This window comes from Peromyscus eremicus, chromosome 18 (genome assembly GCF_949786415.1).
Source record: "Peromyscus eremicus chromosome 18, PerEre_H2_v1, whole genome shotgun sequence".
Lineage (NCBI taxonomy): Eukaryota > Metazoa > Chordata > Mammalia > Rodentia > Cricetidae > Peromyscus > Peromyscus eremicus.
This window is the reverse complement of record NC_081434.1, coordinates 20,358,909-20,379,945: the sequence shown is the minus strand read 5'-3', so window position 1 is coordinate 20,379,945 and position 21,037 is coordinate 20,358,909. Positions and strand designations below refer to the sequence as shown.

Here is a 21,037-nt window from a genome sequence, read left to right as displayed (position 1 = left end):
GATGCTCACGTATAGCAATCATGTGGCTCTCATGGTTGGCTTATAAGGTAAATCAAATACCTACTTGTATTCTATAGATAAAGGAAGCAGGGTTTAAAAGGTAGAATAGTTTCCTGAAAATTCAAACCTACTTGCTAGCAGATACTAGATCTGAGTTCAGATGGCCTCACTCCAGCTCAGACGCGTAACTAAATACACAAGGTCATCCCGAGACTTACACACATCAAACCTTTGCTTTTGTCTGTTCTTATGTTAAAGGGTAGGATTTTACTAATTAAGAACTCTGAGCTTTAGTACCAGGCAAGCACAGGTAGTAACATGTAATTGTGCTTATATCTTTGGTGGACTCTAATATGATGCAGAGATGAGAGGCCAGTGCTCCCGAACATCCCCGACCCATAGGAAGCACTTGATGTTTGTTGCTGCTTTTATGTTTCATGTCTACACAATCTTGGTGTGCATATAAAGAAACATGCTTCTTTAATGTAGTGCCGAGTAGGTTTTATTTACCATGACTAGATTCATCCAAACAGAATAAATTTTCTTTTGCCAGAAACCATGGCCAAATTAGCTTTGATTTGAACCACTCACAGATATATTTTCAAAAGAAAGAAAAATTACCATCCATTCTTGTTTTATTTGTCTGGGAAACAAAGGTAAAATTTGATAATTTTATCAACTGTGTTATACGTATTTATTCTAATTGAAATTTAAATTATAAACAGCACTTTTATATTGGTGTTCTTGAATTGGATTCAATGGGGAAATACTTAATTTTTTTTCCCTGTAAATTCTCACCAAGGGCCCAGCAGTTAGAGTGAGGACTGCTTTTGCAGAGGACCAGAGTTCGATTCCTAGCACCACATCAGGGGGCTCACAACTGCTGGTAGCTCTGGCTCTGTCACCCTCTTCTGGCCTCTGTCGGTACTGCACTTATGCACGGACACACACACACACACACACACACACACACACACACTCTTTAAAACAGTAACAAAAACAGTCCTCTCCAAAGCTGTTACAAAATTGCTGTTGTGTTAAATTAGTAAGAAATTGTTTCCCATGGTATGTTTTTTATTTTTAGGGTTTGAAACCATTATTTTCCATGTGACATGTTATCTGCTTACACTTTTATTTTTGTAGCCGAAAGCGTGCGATTTGTTACTTTCCAGCTTTCAAAGATCTAGCCCTGATTAATATGGCTAAGAATACTTTTACATAGCCAAAAGCACCCGAGAGGACCAGGGGAATGGTGAGTTTGAGGCTAGGCTGAGCTGTCTTGGCGAGAACCTGGTTTTAAATGAGAGTAAATAATGAAGTTTAAATTTGTAGTGAGTTTTCATCGAGTTGGAGTGACTCTTCCAATAGAGTCATAGTGTAGAGCTGGGAGTCTGTATCTGAAAGCACCCGGTCTCCGTCTCCCAGGACTCTCTTACACGGTCTGTCAACAGTTCATTACTTTCACTAATCTGTCAGCAAGCTGTAGCAGCGATCAGAGAACGGGTGTCTCTTGACGAGGGTGTCTCTTGACACATGGGGACGGCAAAAATGAGGAATGGCCTAAAAGATAAAACGCCGCCGCCGCTGCCGTCACGTGTGAGACGGTGTTTTCTATACACACTTGTACAGACACAGACGGCAATGACTAAACGTTCTCTAGGGGTTGCGAGTCTCTGGCCCCGAGTGCTCTTCTCGCTCACTAATTCCACACTCGTTCTCTCTTATAAACGTTGAGGGTGCAGGTTGTTAGCTCCATGAAGCGTCAGGCGGGCCATGCGGTGCTTGGACTCCTGTTCATCTAGAAAGTCCTGTGCACACTCACTGTTTTGTTTTGTTTTGTTTGTTGTTGTTTTTCTTTTTTGGTTTGTTTATTTTGTTGTTGTTTTCATTTTAAATTTACATCTTTGGAGACGAAGATTGTGGCATTTTTGATATTCGATTTGGGAAAGACGGGACAGCAGTAGGTGTTTGTGGGTTTTTATTTTCCCAGTGTGCCATTCTGTCAGTAGAGTATTTACTCGCTTGGGTTTCTAACACCTTGATTGCATTTGGAGAAAGAGAAGGTAGGTAGGTGGCACATGCACCCAGCCACCCTCACTTCATACATGCACATAAAAAACAAGAAATGAATTAATTAAAGGTATGAAACAATGAAACAAAGCCTAAGGCCTTGGCAAGGATGGGGTTTTCTGGGTTAGACTGTGCCGCTTGCATTTGAATGTGGAATGCAAGCAACAGGTAGTAAAGTTTTTCTGTTTTACTGTTCTGTAGTGACTCCCTGGGTATTTAGAAGCACATCTGGGTCAGAATTAGCTGGTTTGTTATGTAAGCTAGTAAGTAATTTTTTTTTTTTCCTTCTTGGTTTTTCGAGACAGGGTTTCTCTGTGTAGCTTTGCACCTTTCCTGGATCTCACTCTGTAGACCAGGCTGGCCTCGAACTCACAGAGATCTGCCTGCCTCTGCCTCCCGAGTGCTGGGATCAAAGGCATGCACCACCACCTCCCCGGTGTAAGTAATTCTTTTGTTGGTGGTGGAGTTCAAGACAGTCTTGGCTTTCCTGGAACTTACTTGGTAGACCAGGTTGGCCTCGAACTCACTGAGATCTGCCTACCTCTGCCTCCCAAGTGCTGGGGTTAAAGGGGTGTGCCACTACTGCCCAGCTAATAAGTAATTCTTAATGCTCTTCCTATGTAAGTTACATAAGTTACATCTGCATGCCCATTACCCAATCAGCCTGCTGGCACCAAGTAGACCTCTAGTACCTATAGGAGAAAAGGGACTTAAGTTCAGTGAACATTTCTTAAGCCATATTCTCTGACCAGAAATTGTGCTACGAGAGAAAACTGCGGGTCTCATCTAACAGTTCTGTAGTTAACGTAACTTTACCGTGACTTTTCTTCTTCAACTCCTGAGAATATAGGGGTTGATCCTCACATACTATTGTTCCATACCTTTAATTAATTCATTTCTTATTTTTTCTGTGCATGTATGAAGTGAGTGTGGCTGGGTGCATGTGCCAGAACACACATGGGAAGGTGAGAGGAAGTCTCTGTAGCGTCGGCTCGCCTTCCACGTTTCTGCGGGTTCCAGGGGTTCAAGTCAGGCTGCCAGGCGTAGGCAGGATCACAGTATGAACAACTTAGAGTTCTCCTTCCATGTTTCCGTGGGATGCTGGGGTTGAACTCAGCTCACAGGTGTTGCATGGTGAGAGGTTTTGCCCATTGAGACACCTTACAGGCCCTGTTTTCTGCCCTTTAAAAGCAACATGCACTTCTTAGTGGAACTGTGATGAGTACAGAAAGTTAGTATTAATAAAACCTAATTCAGTCATCCCAACCAAACATGGTTGCGGTTAGTTTTATTTTTTATTGCTAATTTGTTTTTCCAAGTGGCTTTTCATCTTGTACAGATGACAATAGGTGTGCATTTACACATCCTGTCCACTCCTCAGTGTGACGTGGGTGTCTGCCACTTAATTTCTGCCTTTTCAACATGCACAGCATAGGGATGCAGAAAACCCACAGCTTTGGGAAGCCATGGTTGCTTTTTTTATTTGAGGAAAGTGTGAGCATGATTTTTTTTTTTTTTCTAAGACAGAGTTTCTAAACTGTGTAACAGCCCTGGCTATCCTGGAACTCATGCTGGCCTCAAACTCATAGAGATCCACCTGCCTCTGGCTCTGTGTAACTGCCCTGGCTGTCCTGGAACTCACTCTGTAGACCAGGCTGGCCTCAAACTCATAGAGATCCGCCTGCCTCTGCCTCCCGAGTGCTGGGATTAAAGGCGTGCACCACCACTGCCCGGCTTGATTCTTTTAAGACCGACATTCTTTTCAGAGTGTTCTCTGATGTAATGCCTGCTTTGGAAAGGAAGTTGGTCTTGGTTGGTGCCTTAGGGGACAAGCTTACTCTTCCTCAGATTTCCCGTTGTATGTGTATAAGTTTTGTTTAGAAGGAATACCAGGTGGGTACATAAAATGACACCCGTTTTCAGCTACATAGGAGCATTCAAAACCCAGTCAGGTGTGTACTGCCCACATCTGTCAGCCAGCTCAGCGCAGATGGCAGCCTGCTGTCCCTGTGGATGGTGTGACTTCCAGTCGGACGTCAGATTATCCTATCCCTCCTTCCCTACCCTCTTCCTCCTCCTCCTCCTCCTCCTCCTCCTCCTTCTCCTCCTGAGCTACAGGAAACTCTTTATGATGCCAGCTTCCATAAACATACTTCATCTTTTCATAATAAAATGCCATATTTATGTATTTCTTGAATATTTAATGTATTTAGGACTGTGGTAATGTGTCTCTTCACACACCAGCCCACCCCCATTCAAGTAGTTTTGGAGATTATGTCTTTAGCTCCATTTTCTCTATAATCCTTCGGTTTGTGTTGAGTGGTTTTGTATCATACACTGGTTTTTTTAAATAATTTATTTAAATTGATTTTATGTGCATTGGTGTGAAGATGTCAGATCCTCTGGAACTGGACAGTTGTGAGCTGCCATGTGGCTGCTGGGAATTGAACCCGGGTCCTCTGGAAGAACAAACCAGCCCCCATGCACTGGTTTTCACGAGCAGATTTGGTTGCAGTCCAGGAGGCTTCCCTCTGGGTAGATGGCTTCATAAACCAAATCTTTGCCTTGGTTGGCGTGGAAAGACTCCTCTGCTATATCGTGAATGTATTTGATTTGAGATACTCTGAGCAAACTCTTCAAGATTTTAAAATTTTATTTTGTGTATGCCCATATATGTGCCTGGTGCCAGCAAAGGTCAGGGGAGGGCGTGAGACCCCACAGAACTGGACTTAGATGATGGTGAGCTGCCATGTGCATGCTGGGAACCAAGTCTGGGTCCTTTGCAAGAACAAGTGCTCATAACCACTGAACAAATACTCTTAATTTATACATTTCAGAGTATGGAAGGGATGCAAGGATGAATTGACCTTACTGGCATCCTTAGTTGGCACTGCTCAGGTTATCTCACATTTCTGCTTTTCTCTAAGCCAGCAGTCACCACATGAGCATGGGGTAAGTGAAACTAGACAGAGATAAACCTGAGAAACCCTTTGAGTAAAAAAAAAAAAAAATTTGGCCAGGTGGTGGTGGCACATGCCTTTAATCTCAGCACTCTGGAGGCAGAGCCAGGCGGCTCTCTGTGAGTTCGAGGCCAACCTGGTCTATAGAGCGAGATCCAGGACAGGCACCAAAACTACACAGAGAAACGCTGTCTCAAAAAACAAACAAACAAACAAATTGTCTGGAAAGACAATCAGAACTTTGGGATGGAGCTGTGGCCCTTTCGTGGAAAGCGATTCCTTCTGAAACTTCTCCCTGTTCCTTACAGTGAGTATAGTATAGTTTTTGTAGAGTCTGGGTGTTGGCTTTGAGTTCGAGTTGTGTGTGCTTGCATTTCAACAAAGGGGAGGAGCAGGGCAGGTCGTGGTACCCAGCAGGGAGGTAAAAGCCTGGGGGTGTACAGCCCAGCAGTGTGCTCACTGGTTACTTAGAAGGTCGTGATCCGTCCGACACCTCTGAATGTTGGATACCCATTGTTTAATAGGATTTTACCCATGAGTCTTGTATTTCATCCCCTTGCTGAGCTTTAAAGTGTCCGTATTAGTGGAAAATTCCTCTGCCTGTAATCTCTTAATGCTACCAATCTCATTCTCATGAGAGCTTTAGAATAACAGTGTTATTTTCCTGAGCGCGGCAGTACCCTCTCATCTTTCACAGAAGATGTGAAAATTCCCAGGAGGGGAAAACTTCCAGTAAAGGGGGTGCCATTTGTCTTTGATGATCCTGCTTATTAGTTTCCCTTTACTGACCATCATATTTAATATCTTTGTGGCCAAGAGTAGACGGTTCTCGATGGATCTTGGGTCTGTGTTAGCATTCCTAACCAGAACATCACAAACCTTTTGGAGTTCATGAGACAATTTTTTTTGTTCTGAATATTTTCCATTGTGCATATCCAGCCTACAAAACAGGTTGAAAACATTTCTGTTTTAGGATAAACAGCTAAATTTGGCAACGAAATCAAGTAACACAGTCTCATGATTATGACTGCATTTCTTTCAAATCTAGTATGTATGAGGGGAATAGAGAGCTGATTTAATTTTTCAGCAGTTATTCTTTGCTTTTACACGTACATAGGATTTCATTTATGTATTGACATGCCTAACGTTAAAGGGTCTTCCAGCTAATAAGTGAAACTTCTAAAACTTGGTTGTGTCATTTTTTAAATTGTTGTTTACTTGTTCATGTTTACAGAGTAATGTAATAATTCACCGCACACTTACAGTGTAATGGTCAGATTAGGGCAATTAGGATATCCAATCCTTTATGTTGGTTATATGACTATTGTAGGAATTTCTGTACTCATATTTATTCTAAAGTATATCATAAACTATTGTGGACTAAATTCCCCTACTGTGATCTAGAATACCATAGCAAATTCCTCCTGTGTATCTATATGTTTGTATACATTATGTAATCTCCATGTGTTTGTTCTCTCTCTCTGTCTGTCTGTCTCTCTCTCTCTCTCTCTCTCTCTCTCTCTCTCTCTCTCTCTCTCACACACACACACACACACACACACACACACACACACACACTCCCCAGTCTCTAGTGGTCACTGCTCTCCTGTCCTCTCTGAGATGACAGACCTTTGTACCCAGCCTACGTGCCTTTCACCTAGCATGTCTTTCATTTCTCCACAGTACATTCTTATGTATCAGTGCTGCTGCATTTTCTTTTTTGTGTTGGATCAAAGTTCTTTGCTAGTTTCATGTACATATAGAGTGCATTTTGCTTACATCTACCCTCACCCTCCTCTGTCTCCACCACCCTTTTTATTCTCTGTCCCCATGCTTTTCTTCACTTGTGCGTGTAGCTGAAGTTTTCCTAGTCCTGCCTGGCCCACGGTCAGGACAAATCTCTCTCACCCTCCAGTCCTGCAGCTGCTCGGACCCAAGCAAACACACAGTGACTTATATTACTTATAAACTGTATGGCCATGGCAGACTTCTTGCTATCTAGTTCTTATATCTTAAATTAACCCATTTCTATAAATCTATACCTTGCCACGTGGCTTGTGGCTTACCAGTACCTTACATGTTGGCAGCTGGCAACTCCTGACTCAGCCTTCTTCCACCCAGCATTCTTCTCTCTGCTTGTCCCGCCTACACTATCCTTCCTGCCTGGCTACTGGCCAATCGGCATTTTATTTATCAGTCAATCATAGAACAACATATATTCACAGAATACAGGACATCCCACAGCACGCGTGCCTTTCTTGTGTCTTGTGACCCTTTCATTGATTAAGTCCTTCAGTTTCTCAATTTCTGCCGGTTTCTTTTTTTTAGGATTCTTATTGCCGTTGAATTTCTCATTGACCTCATGGATGTGTCCTTCACTTGTTGAATGATTTACTTATATTCTGTTGTATCCCGTTGGGTTTCCTTGGTATCGTTATTTTGAATTTTCTTTTCAACAACTTAATAGATAGGTCTTTCACGTTGGCGTCATCTTTTAGTGCAGTGGTTCTCAACCTTCTTACTGCTGTGACTCTTTAATACAGTTCCTCATGTTGTGGTGACCCCTAACCATAAAATTATCTTTGTTGATACTTCGTAACTCTAATTTTGCTACTGTTTCGAATCATAATGCAAACGTCTGATATGTGACCCCCGTGGAAAGGGTCATGTGACCTGCCAGTTGAGAACCACTATTCTAGGGTTACTCTGTTCTGTTCTGTTGGTTATATGCAATGTTGTGGTATTTGCTCCGCCCATGACCTTGGGCTATATGGCCCGAAGGGGGTGGTGCTTCCTGCCGTTGTACGTGACCTCTTATAAGGAGTTGGAGAAGGGTCACATGCCCCATCTCCCTGCTCCTGCCTGCGATTTGCTCCCAGTCAGGTCAGAGGACAACTTCAGCTGTCAACTCTGCTTTGTATTCGTGAGTGTATTTCCTCAAGTTATAACTTAATAAATTCTGTTATCCATTTAATAGACTCATGTGGATTGATCGTAATTAGTGGCGCCCAACGTGGGGCACAAACCCATGACCCTGAGGTTAAGAGTCTCATGCTCTACCAACTGAGCTAGCCGGACATGTGACCTTTCTTCACCTCCTTATAAGAGGTCATGTACTATGGTAGGAAGCACCACCTCTTTTGGGCTGTAGAGCCCAAGGTCATGGGTGGAGCAAATACCACTACAATGCTCCTTTGTGTTTTCTTGTCTCCTGTGTTCCTATGTTGTCTCTACAGTGGCTGTGCTGTCTTCTTTCAATTTTTTTGTAGTAGGTTTTCCAGGGGAAACCTTTTTCCTTTACATGGATTGTAGGGGTCATTTAAATGGATGTCGTGGCTTTGGTTACCAGTGTAGAAGTGTGGCCTCCCATATGATTCTTTTTCCAGCCACAGTTATCATCGTCTGGGCCGTCTAAACTGCAGGTATTTGTGGAGGCAGTAGTTTAGCTTCTTGGTGGACATGGGCATCCGGAGTGTGGGGACCACAGGTCCTGCTGAAAGACGGGTCCGAATGGCAGTGGTCCAGCTGCAAGGCTGGGGTGCCATTTGCAGAAGGGCAAACGTGCAACGCTGAGTGTTAATAGTTGGGAGGTGACTGCAGAGGGGTAGGTACCTCCAGGACCTTGCAGAAGCACGCGCTGACGGCACCAAGCTCTCTCTGTCAGTGTAATCTGCAATGCTCCAGGATACTGAATTAGCATGTTCTCAGGCCCCGTGATAGGATCAAAAGTAATGGCGAGATGTCTGGTGTCAGTATCTAGCGTGGGGCTCAGGGGCTGATAAGAGGCCTATGAGGCCTCTCAGAGTGCTGATGACTGCGACCTCAGTTGAAGCACCAAGTAGGAGTTTGGAGGAGAGAGACCTTTGTACTAAGCATGCCAGTGCACCTGGCTGGAGCTGTGCTACCTAATCTTGAGGTACAGGGCATTGTGTAGACTGGTGTTGTAGGATCACAGTTCTCCAACTGATCTAGCCAGGTTCATGAGATGGCAGCTGTCTCCACAAGCGTGTCAACACCTTTGTGAGACTCCAGGGATGACAGGATACAGTGGCCACTGTTCCTCAGAGCAGCTCTGTTCTTCAGGTGGCTGTTTGCTATATGGGAATTTGGGCTCTAGGCGGTAGCAGAGAGATCTCGAGTGTGTTCCTTCTCCTGTGAGTTAAAGTCAGGCAGGTCCTCAAAGTAGAGTCAGAGCCAGTGAGGACTGAGGAACTCTTCTGTTGTTAGAACATGGTTGATCGTGGAGACTCACGGAGTTACCCCTGGCTTGGGGTAGGAGTCACATTTATAGTGTACTTTATTACACTTCATGATGCCATCCCAGGTAGGTTTCCATGGGTTTCTGAGTTCCCACACTCTCCCTGAGGTGCTACGATTTTCCTGGGAGGAAAACAGTGTTGGCTGTCTTTAGTCAGCCATCTTCCATCCTCTTTCCAACACATTGTTTTAAGTTTGTTCTTTGAGCAAAGCTGGAACCTCTAAGAGACGAGTTTTTTTTTGTTTTTTTTTTTTTTTTTTGTTCTCTTCGTCCCTGCTGCCCAGTATTGAAGTTAGACTGTTTGTGCAATGGGTTTATAAGTTATCTAGTTTAGCTAATGACCACAAAATAGGTAAGTCAGGGCTTGGGAACTTCACGAGAAAACATAGCCAGATACGTAAGTGCAGAGGTGATGCCTGACCACGCGTGGTCGGTCGGGTGGTAAAATACACAAAGTCAGTCTGTTCTCCTAAACTAAAGATGTGAGATTGTAAGTAAACTTCCTAGACATTTCCAGATTTTACATCCCTGAACTAGCCATTAAGGGCAAATATACAAATGGATGGTTCTTTGAATTTCTGTATCATGAGGTATTAAATCCTTATTAAATTAGAACCTCAGAAAGAATGAACCACATTCAGTAGTTTCTTAAGATTTAAATAGTCATTTCCTGTAAGCACGAATATTTGGAGCATAAGTAAATAAAACGAATTTTAGTCTTTTTTTAATCCTTTGTATTCTATGTTTTGGCAAAACAGATAATAATTACTATTTTATATGGTATTCATCAATCCCTCAAAATAGTGGGTAAATGAACACACATTCTAATATGGATATGCCATTAGAAAAATGGGAGACTTTTTTCTGAATTTGAATTAGCTTGAATTCTTCTGTAAAATAGCTTTTAGGAGCCGAGTGGTGGTGGCACACACCTTTAATCCCAGCACGCCAGAGGCAGAGGCAGGTGGATCTCTGTGAGTTTGAGGCCAGCCTGGGCTACAGAGTGAGATCCAGGACAGGCTCCAAAACTACACAGAGAAACCCTGTCTCGAAAAACAAAAAAAAAGCTTTTAGGTTTTCTGCTTGCTTTCCTATCCTCTTATCTTCTATTTACATTTTATGTGCTAGCCTTATTGGGCTGTCCTGCTTCTCAAATGGAATATTCACTCTGATTCTTCTGAATGTAAGTTTGAAGATTATAGCATAGTACTGTTCCAAGAGTGCCCCTTGGACACTTTTTTGTAACCCATGACAACCTAAGGGAAGAAGTCTAGAGGAAGCTTTTAGCATCCTGAGTTGCCATTTTGTGTGGTCATCCTTGCTTCTACGTTGATGGCTTGTGGACAGATCTGTGCATAGGGTATACTATGCTGTTCAGATCTGTGCACAGAGTATACTATTCAGATCTGTGCAGAGGGTATACTGTCCAGATCTGTGCAGAGGGTATACTGTTCAGATCTGTGCATAGAGTATACTATTCAGAACTGTGCAGAGGGTATACTGTCCAGATCAGTGCAGAGGGTATACTGTTCAGATCTGTGCATAAGGTATACTGTTCAGATCTGTGCATAAGGTATACTGTTCAGATCTATGCAAAGGGTATACTATTCAGATCTGTGCAGAGGGTATACTGTTTAAATCTGTGTATAGAGTACACTGTTCAGATCTGTGCATAGAGTATACTGTTCAGATCTGTGCATAAGGTATACTGTTCAGATCTATGCATAAGGTATACTGTTCAGATCTGTACATAGGTATAGATGGATCACTTTTGCATAGTGTGTAGGTTGGGACAAGGACTGTGGGAAGTTGCCTGTTAGTCGGGCACAAGGAGACTGTTAAAGCATATGATACGTTTGTATCAGTCATTTGTGACTCCAAAAATGTGGAAGAATTGAGGAAGGTGCAAGCATTTATTATGCTTAAGAACTCTGTGTTAATGTTAGTCTGATTTGTGTTCCACAAATAAAATAATTTAAATATAGAATTGACTACCAAAATAAATTAAAATGTATTGTCATTATTTTAAGTTTCTGCTTTTCAAAATGTTTCCTGAATCTTAGGAAATTTGTATTTATCTTGGATTCTAATTTACTAACAACTAAGCAAGCTTTACTGGACTTTTTTTGATGAGGACAAACACACTTTATCTGATTGTGACAGTAGTAGAAAATTGAATGGTAACAGTAGAAGTCATTCCAAAAAGGTACAGGAGGAGCTTCACGAGTTTGGTTGAGAAGTATCATTTCTCAATATAGCTGAGTTCTGGCTTTAGCCACAATGATAGAGAAGTGCATTGCTTGCAAAGACATATTGGCTAATGAAACAGTGTAAGCATTAAAATTTACGTGGTATTTTAATGCAGGCTATAAATATGTTCAACATAAATTGATTGATAGAATGCATTTGGCTTCATTGGTATTATCATAATCATTAATTAGTACTTCGTGAGTTTCTTACCAACTCTTTCTTCAGGTTGCCAATGTTAAAAACAGGACAGAGCAGGAGGAATGGCTTTGCCCTAGATTTTTAAAGACCTGAGTTTGATTCTCAGAGCCCACATAAAAAAAAAATCACCATGGCATCCTGAGCCTGCCTCTGTAATCCCTGTACTTCGGGTGCACAGACAGGTGGGTCCTGGAGATTGCTAAGCCTACTCTCTTTTGTGAGCTCTGGGCAAACAAAGAGACTCTATCTCAATTTTTAAAAGTGAACAAATAAATGTGAGAGCACTTGAGGGATTATCTGTGCATAGGGTATAGACTAGTCAGATCTCCGTAGTGTGTATACTGGTAAAGGAACCGTGGGGGGTTGCATGTTATTAGAAACAAGACAGTGTTCAGGAAGGTCAGCTCTCAGACAAATAAGAACTTCCATCGACTGATGGACATGTTGATTATTGGCACAACAAGGAACAATGTGGTGGTATTTTATTTGTGCTCTAACAAATAAAGCTTGCCTGGGGATCCAAGGACAAAGCTAGCCAGCCACTATATTAAACATAGAGGTCAGGCAGTGATAGCACACGCCTTTAATCCTAGCGTTCCGAGAGGCAGAGATCCATCCAGATCTATATGAGTTCAAGGCCACACTGGGAACAGAGCCAGGCATGTTGGCACATGCCTTTAATCTGGAGATCTAGACAGACAGACAGGAAGTAATGTAGCTGGGCGGAGAGAGGAAGTAAGATGGCAGGGCACAGAAAGGTATGTAGGTTCGGGTATACAGGAAGAAGCTCTCTCTTGGGCTGAGGATTTCCACCGCAATATCTGCCCCTGGGTTTAGCAATTCGTGTTACAGAACACGTTGTAAGTTATTTTTCAGTTTCGTTGCTGATAGACAGAGCTTGCTGTATGAATTTTAAAGGGCTACATGTAGTTTGCAGCTTTTGCCTTGCTTTTGTAGTAATACGCTATGATTATGACGAAGAAGCCACATTCAAAAGATGCTGGCGTTTGCATCGGAATGGAAGCGGTGAGCTGCTTCCCTCCTTGAGCAAGCCTCCCTGTGCTAGCTGGACTCCATCAACCGAATTCACAGTAGTTCACTAAAAGGCATCGGGGGGGGGGGGGGGGGGGGGGGGGGGGGGGGAATGAGCACTAATGCTTTAAATGAGAGAGTCCTGAAAACTGTTAGCTTCGGGTTGATCTTATCATTCAGGCTAATCGACTCTTGTATGCTAAGTGGTTATACATCGGCTTTCAAAGGGAAAATTTCAGCCAGAAGTATTTGAACTTCAGGCTGAACTTTGGCTGTTTTTGCAAGATAAGAACGGAGTTTGGCCGCCAGCTTTATAAATATGTGCCTGAGGCTGGCTTGGCTGCGGGCACACCCCCACTCCCCACTTCTCTCTTTTTTAATTATCTTAACCTTTTGTGCAAGGAAAGAATGTCAGATGTTTTTCAATGGCAGATAAGATCAAAGAAACAAAAAAAAAAAAGGTAGAAATTATAGGGTGAAGTTTCTATAGCTTGCCGTCCTGCGTTCATAAGTTAGAATAATAGACGAAGTAGGTGGTTGTCAGATCCCCTAAGATCAGATAGGATGAAAAGATCTATGAGTGGGGAAGTTCATACACCAGGAATCCATTTTTCCTCTAAAAGGCTGCTTTAGATTTTACAATAAATTTGCATATAAAATATTTCAAGTGGCCATTACTGAAAACAAAAATTTTTAAAGCATAGGCTGTCAATTTTCAATTCATGTTTTGTTTTGTTTTCCCCGAATTAGGGTTCCTCTTTGTAGCCCTGGCTGTCCTGGAACTCGCTCTGTAGCCCAGGCTGGCCTCGAACTGACAGATCTACTTGCCTCTGCTTCCCGAGTGCTGGGATGAAAGGCACGTGCCACCACCGCCCGGCCAGCTAACGCTTTTTAAAAATGATTATTCTGAGCTTTCTGAAGTTGCTTTAAAGTATTTTTGTCAACATGCTTCTATGAGACTAGTTTCTAAGTGCTACTGAACAAATTGTTTTGCTCTTACATGTACCGTGTACTAGTGTAATCTATTACAGGTGAATCAACAGATGCAGTAACTAGCCTTCAGGCTGGCCCCAGGTGAACCCTCCCTCTGGTACTCAGGCCTCTGTAATCCCCTGTCTCAGTGTTACACCAGGGCGATCCATATGTATTGTAAAAGGAGGCAGAGGTGATGGGGTGCCACCCTGAGACTGCGGTGCCAGACATCGGAGAGCTGGCCTAGTTCCCAAGTCACGTTCTCTCTCGAAGCCTGTTGCCATGTGTTAAGTTCGCCCACTGGAAGGACCCACATAGGGAGGAATTGAGGCCCCTGGCATACAACCACGGAGGCACCGAATACTTCGGTCCACAGATGCTTGCCTGTGCTTGGAGGCCGATCTGCAGCTCAGTCAAGCTTCCAGATGAGTGTAGCGCGCACCAACATCTTGACAAAAGGCTCACACGAGACCCTCCATCTTAATTACCCCCTAAGCTGCTTCTAAATTCCCAAACAGCAGAACCTTTAAGTCAATGCATGTGTGTTACCTTAAATCATAAAGTTTGGGGGTAATTTTTTATGTAGTAGGAGATAATAGAGAGAGCAAAACAAAGCTTGTTACTTTGACTACTTTAAGTATCGACAGTGCTGTTCATCAGCCGTAAGTTAGTATTTCATTTGAGGAAGTTCTGGTTAAGTTTGCAGTATGAATAATAAGTTACCAGTGTGTAAATAGTTGCCTGTAGCAAACTTGCAGTCGGAAATACACGAGTTTATGCAGTTCTTTTCTTTCTGTTCTAATTATGTTTTGATTTTATGTTTTGGGATTTAATGAGACATTGAACTTTGAAAATAAAAAGCATTTTTTTAAAAAGAAAAAATAAGGCAGGCGTTGGTGGTGTATGCCTTTAATCTCAGCACTCAGGAGACAGAAGCAGGTGGATCTCTGTGAGTTCGAGGACAGCCAGGGTTACACAGAGCCCTGTCTCAAAAAAAAAAAAAGAAAAGAAAAGAAGGAAGGAAGGAAGAAAGGAGAGAGAGAAGGAAGGAAGGAAGGAAGGAAAAAAGAAAGAAAAGAAAGGGAATTTTCACCATAGATAGTCTAGGAGAGTCATTCTGTTCTGGTCCCTGTTATGTGTAGCCTTGACCCGAAGAGTGGTGACTGTCCTACCGTATTGTACCCAGTGGCATTCCCTGATTGCTAGAGACATCTTCAGTGCCTAGAACAGTCCCTGACACTAACAGCCACTTGGGTATTCGGCAAAAGAATGAATGGGCTTTTTATACTTTCCCCCACCATTGTGTTAGAATGAGAATTAATGTAAATAAGTTCTAACGGTGTTGTGTCCTCGGGGAGTGCCGATTGTTCAGGCTGAAGAGAAAACAGCCTTGGCATTTTTCTTCCAGATGGCTAGGGATGTTTATGAAATACTCGCTTTGATTTCCACAGCGCAACCACTGCCCCCCGACGATGATGTCTCAAGTAGATATCCCCGAGCAGACAGAAGTGGGTTCAGTAGACACAACCGAGATGCAAACGCAGCAGGGAATTTCGCCTCAAGTAGCACGTTGGAAAAGAGAATTGAAGATCTTGAAAAGGTACGGATTAGAAATTACTCAAAATAAAATTAACACATCCTAGCCTTCTTCTCATGGTTTCGTGGCATTATGCCCCCCCAAAAAAGAAGGGGTGGGGCACTGGCGGGAGACACCTGGACTTCTTGAGCTCCTCAGTCCTTCCTTAGCCATTCCTGTTCTGCCGAGCCATGTAGCGCCAGGAGCAGAGTTTCTGAGAGCTGAAATGACTGCTCTGTGGTCTGTCCTTCCGTGTCCTGCGTCATCTGAACGGATTGTTAATTTAGGCCTTTCGGTGATTCTGAGTTAGGTCCGTATTTGGTGCCTGAACCATTTTTTTTATGTAGGAATAAGATAAACCTGCTTACAGATGCCTTGACAGCCATTTGGATGAGCATCGCCGTAAAGTTAGGAACTGCAGAATCTCAGGTGTGTCCCACAGGCATGGATCTGCAGTCGATAATGGTGCTGAATTCATCGGTTGCAATGTGTTTTGTTTTAATGAATGGAAGCTATGCCCCGTGATGGGAAGGCGGTTTTGAGGTTAATTTATTTTGATTTCCTGCGGACACAGGGGTTATTTTTTAGGCTGCATTTAAGCTTGAACCCGTTTCTGATTGGAATCATTATTTAAATTAAAGATTTAGAGAGCACACATTATTAGTTTCTAACACGTTCCTCAGAAAGTCCTCTGAAAGGAGGCTGCAGAAGAACTGAGCTTAGTGGCCGGCATCTGGCAGCCTTTAATGGCTCTGGGTAGCTGGCTGCTTTCTCTGAGACCTTTTGAGCTCAGCTCGGAGGCCCTGGAGCCCTTTGTTTGTGGTTTACTGAGACAGGGTCTCATGCAACTCAGTTAACCAAAAGATGTTCTTGGACCCGATCTACCAGCCTTCACCTCCCAAGTGCTAGGATCCTGGGTGTATTATAAAAATACCTGGTTTGAGGTCCTGAATTCAAAAACCTCTAAATAAAGATTTCTTTCTTCTGTTTTTTTTTAATTAGAAAGCATTTTTTATTAGCGTACAAAGTATCATGTTTCATAAGACATTTTTCGATCATTCTCCCTTCCTCTCTTATACCTCTCCTTGCACAGTATCTTTTCTTTCTTCTCACAAGTCACCTGCTCACATTTTTTTTAGCACCTCTTGGCTCTCTCTCTAGTGGCCTATGGTATCTAGCTTCATAACCTATACCAACGCTCACACACCCCTGTTTTCATACATTAAGAGTTGGGGTCTACTAATGAGGGAGAACATGTGGGGTTTTTTTTTTTTTTTTTTTTTTTTTTTTTTTTTTTGGTTTTTCGAGAAGCGTTCTCCGTGTAGCTTTGCGCCTTTCCTGGAACTCACTCTGTACACCAGGCTGGCCTCGAACTCACAGAGATCCGCCTGCCTCTGCCCCCCCCCCCCCCCCCCCCAGTGCTGGGATTAAAGACGTGCGCCACCACCACCCCGGCGAACATGCAGTTTTTGTCTTTGTGACTGGATTATGTGACTTACTGCAGTGTTTCCCAGCTCTGTTCTTGGAGTGAGGGGCTCTGTAGAGGTTTATGGTTGTCGTTTATTTCTTCTGGAGATTTCCCATGGCTCATGGTTTTAGAATTACAGCCCCGGTGATCAGCTGGCCCTGTTGTTTCTGGTCTTGGGTGAAGCAAGGGCGGAGTGAAACAGAGATGCTCACCTCCTGGCTGTCAGGAAGCCGAGGAGCGAGCCCTTGCTTCTGCACCTCCTCCTCCTCCTTTTTTGTTCCGTATAAGCATGCCCAGGGGTGCGCGTTCTTAATCTCCTAGATGGTTCTTTCTTATTAGAATATATTCTTTTTACTAACAGGTTTCATGATGACATTTCACATATGTACATGATGTGTGTTGGTCACATGCATCCTCATCTCCCCCTCCCCTACTCTCATTAATCCTTTTCCCAACCAGCCTCACTTCTGTGGGGGGGTCCCAGTGAGTTGCTTTGGGGTTGTTTATAAGCTCACAGCCGGCATCTTATCATTGACTTCACCACTAAAGAACACCTCCACCAGTGTTACTGGTGCTCGGGTTAGCTTTGAACTTCTAAACTCAAGTTCTCCTCCTGCCTCAGACTCCCAACTGTAACGATAAGTGTGGTCCGCTGTGCCCAGTAAATAGAACCAAAGAAAGAAAAACAGTAACCGCAAATACAGCTTTCCCTCTTTAATTCACAAATGTTTTCAATAGTGTTCTTTTGCAAAGTATGCAGATGCCCTTCTTCCTTGACAAAGAGGGGAGGTGGCATTGTCACAGTCCCGTCTTCTGTGTCCCGTGGCCAAAAGGGGCGTGGCCAATGTTGGCGGTCTTCCGCCGTTATTGATGGGTGTTGGCCATGTTAAAATACCGTGAACAACCCATTCCCGGTTGGTTAATGCTCTTGTGATTTTTATTCACCAGGAAGTAGTAAGAGAAAGGCAAGAAAACCTGAGGCTCGTGAGACTGATGCAAGACAAAGAAGAAATGATCGGAAAACTCAAGGAAGAGATTGATTTGTTAAATAGAGTAAGTAGTTTTGCATTTCAATTCCAGGGTGTTTTGTTTGTGTGTTTGTTTTGGTTTTTTTTGAGTGATTGGATGAAAGCATGGAAGGGTGAAGAACCCGTTCCTTTCCGTGTACGGTTTGTTCTTTGGTTAATGAGATAGTCACTGCTGCTGAGACCTACCGGTTCACTCCATAAGCTGTGGATTCTCACCGATTCTTCGGGTGACACTTAGGAGTTTTCCCAGCTCTGGGTTGAGGTCCCGCGCTCTACAGTGTTGGGTTCAGAACCCCTCCTTCTTGTATTCAGCCCTAGAGTGTCCTTCCTCCGAAGCCAGAGCATCTGCTGAGGTGATGGGAAGAGTTCCCATTGCTCTGCCTTTTTAGAGGGTTTTATGGAAGATGGAAGAAAGAAATGTTGGCTTCAGAGAGAAAAGGCTCGGTCCCCTGATCCAGTCTCAACTCCTAACCACAAAGTAATTAAACAGTCAAGTGCTTGCCTCTTTTGGGCAATGCCATGGGTTGATCCCATGTGCCACAGCCAAGGAGGGGGCTCCAGCACCAGCCTCTTCTAAGGCAGCTCAAAGGCAATGATTGCAAGTTGTAGGTGAGGACGGGGGCACCCCAGTTAACTTGCTCCAGGTTGCACGTCGTCCTTGGCCAGGGCAGTGTTTGACGTGGGGCTTAGGTCGTCTTTCATCTCGATGCTACTCTGAGCTTGACTTTATTTGCGCTGGAATTCAGCTTAAGAGCCTCGGCAAATATTTGGGATGCCCATGATGTGCTGTCTCAGACACCAAGAGCATTAAAAAGAGTCAGAAAATCTCCCTTACTGAGTTGATAATCTAGTCACAATTCGTGAATGCGTTTGAACCGTTTCAATTCTAGGAACCTTTTTCAAGCGTATAGTTTGGTAATGATGCACGAATGTATTTAATTTTAAATTTAGGCAGGTCTCAATCATAGTAATTTTAAAACCCTCATTGTTTAATAGTCTGAACAGACTTATTTCTTGGCATTATTCGGTCTGTGAACAAATGCAAATTGACTTTGCTAACGTTTTGGTCATCTGCCTGATAGTCCAACAGCAAAGTGTAAGTTCACAGCAATGCTTTGTCAAGTTTTAATGTTATAAACTGCAAAGATAAGTCTTTACATGTCTGCTCTTCCTTCAAGTGATAGTTCTCATAACTACAACTTACTGTGGTTTTAGTACTGACCACATGGCTATGGATTTGTGGCTAGAATTCTAACACGGAACACATTCTCTCTCTCTCTCTCTCTCTCTCTCTCTCTCTCTCTCTCTCTCTCTCTCTCTCTCTCTCTTTGTGTGTGTGTGTGTGTCTGTCTGTCTGTCTGTCTGTCTAGATTCACAATTTTAATACCTTGACTTCTGGCTACTTTTGAAAAAACTGAGTGTTCCAGAAGAATTGGCCCATTCAAGTAAGGTTAGGGCATATCCCATGTAATTTTTTAGAACTTACTACTTCAAAATTAATGAGTCAATGGGTCATCTTTGTGTTTTATTTTTATTTCAACTCTCCTTTAGAATATTGTTCAGCATTTTTAAAGTGTTCCTTTCTCTCCCCCGCCCTCCCCCCAGGACCTAGATGACATAGAAGATGAAAATGAGCAGCTAAAGCAGGAAAATAAAACTCTTTTGAAAGTTGTTGGACAGCTGACAAGGTAGAAGACCCAGGCTCGGTGTGGAAAACCTGGCTGGAAACTACTGATTGAATGTCGTGGCTAAGGCGAAGATGATGCTCCTGTGATGCAATACGTTCAGATAACTGTGTATTTATTTCTAGACACCAGATGGATATTGGTTTTCGAAATTACTCTTTTTCTCATTCTTAGCTCTACAAAGCATCAACCTTGTATTTCACACATTAGTGACATTTTTAGTTATGACAATGATAGGTAATGCCTCTTGGTTTTGTGTGATAGCCCAATAATATATGGTTCCAAGTAACAGCCATTTGCATATATTGTATCTATGTTAGTACATATTCTCCCTAAAGGAATATGCATAGTCTTTGTTTACATGAATTCAAATACTTGGGGGAGTTGCCCACAGATGCCTTATTACTAATGCGTGCGGCCTTCTGTGTGTTGATAGTTACTCATAAAGACCTGGCTGCTGTCACCCGTTCCTTCCACGTGCTCTAATGATTTCGAGTAGTAATAGACACACTATTTTGTATAGCAGTAATCTTTGAAAGGAAAGCTATTTTACAAAGTCACTTAATATGTTCTAGTTGGCTAAATGTAAACTTAAGAGAATACTTGAACTGTGTTATAGTAAGTGAAAATTTACTATGTTGTGTTTGAATATTGAAAATTTTCAATTACTTCTGAAAAACAGTCAAATGTATAGTTTCTTATGTAGGTACTATCGTATCGGGTTTTTTTTGTTTGTTTTTAACTGCTCTAGGGTTTATTAGTAAATATGGAATATTTAAAAAGTTGTTTATTCTTCAGGCCTCAAGTTGTATACAATTTCAGTGTTGAAGAAGAAAATCGATGCTTTTAATAATCATGTGCTTCAAAGTCAGAACCAAAATATTTTTTCCACACTTAAAATATTTATACATTTGTTAACATATGTAAGCATATGTGCATATGATGCAGAATAGCTCTGCTGACCCCTGAGTTGGAGAAACATTGGGATGTATTTTTCCTCATGAGAGAATAGTCCCATATCCCAAGGCTGAAAATTGGAAAGCGATCATATTTGAAGATTCATAAAATAAAGTTGTCTTCTGTTAAATATCCTTAGTATTTGGGTTTGTTGTGTGTTGTGTTTTCGTATTAAGAGCCCCCCCCCCCCCCGCCCTTAACACATGGACGCCTCATAGTTGAATCTCTTTCCCTTTCTCTTCCCTCTTTTTAATGGTTCTGGGGACTGAACCCGGCAGGCACTCTGCTACTGAGCGACTGGGTGGGTGAGTTTCAGGAAGACAACCTGTTCATCAGCGTTCAGAACTTGGACATAGTAAAATCCTGTTGGGATCCCTGCCGGCTCTTTTTCCTCTACTTACCAAATCCATTCATGTAGCCACTGTTGGAAAAACAGGGGAGATAAGACAATTGCAAGGGGAGGACGGAGTAGTGGTCCATATAAGGGTTATCTTCTAGAAATCTCTGCATTCCACAAGTGTCTCCCCAACTTCTCACTTCAGAAGTTCAGGATCGGCCGGCCATTCATCGGAACCACTTGAGA

General features: G+C 42.8%; 1 protein-coding gene across 1 annotated transcript in view; it reads left to right on the top strand.

The window, feature by feature from the left end:
* Pawr (pro-apoptotic WT1 regulator) overlaps positions 1–20,520 on the top strand; it is an 82,895-nt gene extending 62,375 nt beyond the window's left edge. The window contains exons 4-7 of the mRNA XM_059245576.1: positions 9,966–9,970; positions 15,198–15,340; positions 17,733–17,837; positions 19,418–20,520. Of these exons, the coding sequence (XP_059101559.1) occupies positions 9,966–9,970; positions 15,198–15,340; positions 17,733–17,837; positions 19,418–19,504 (340 nt within the window). The 3' untranslated portion in view covers positions 19,505–20,520. The remainder of the gene's footprint in view (positions 1–9,965; positions 9,971–15,197; positions 15,341–17,732; positions 17,838–19,417) is intronic.
* The last annotated feature ends 517 nt before the right edge of the window (positions 20,521–21,037 follow it).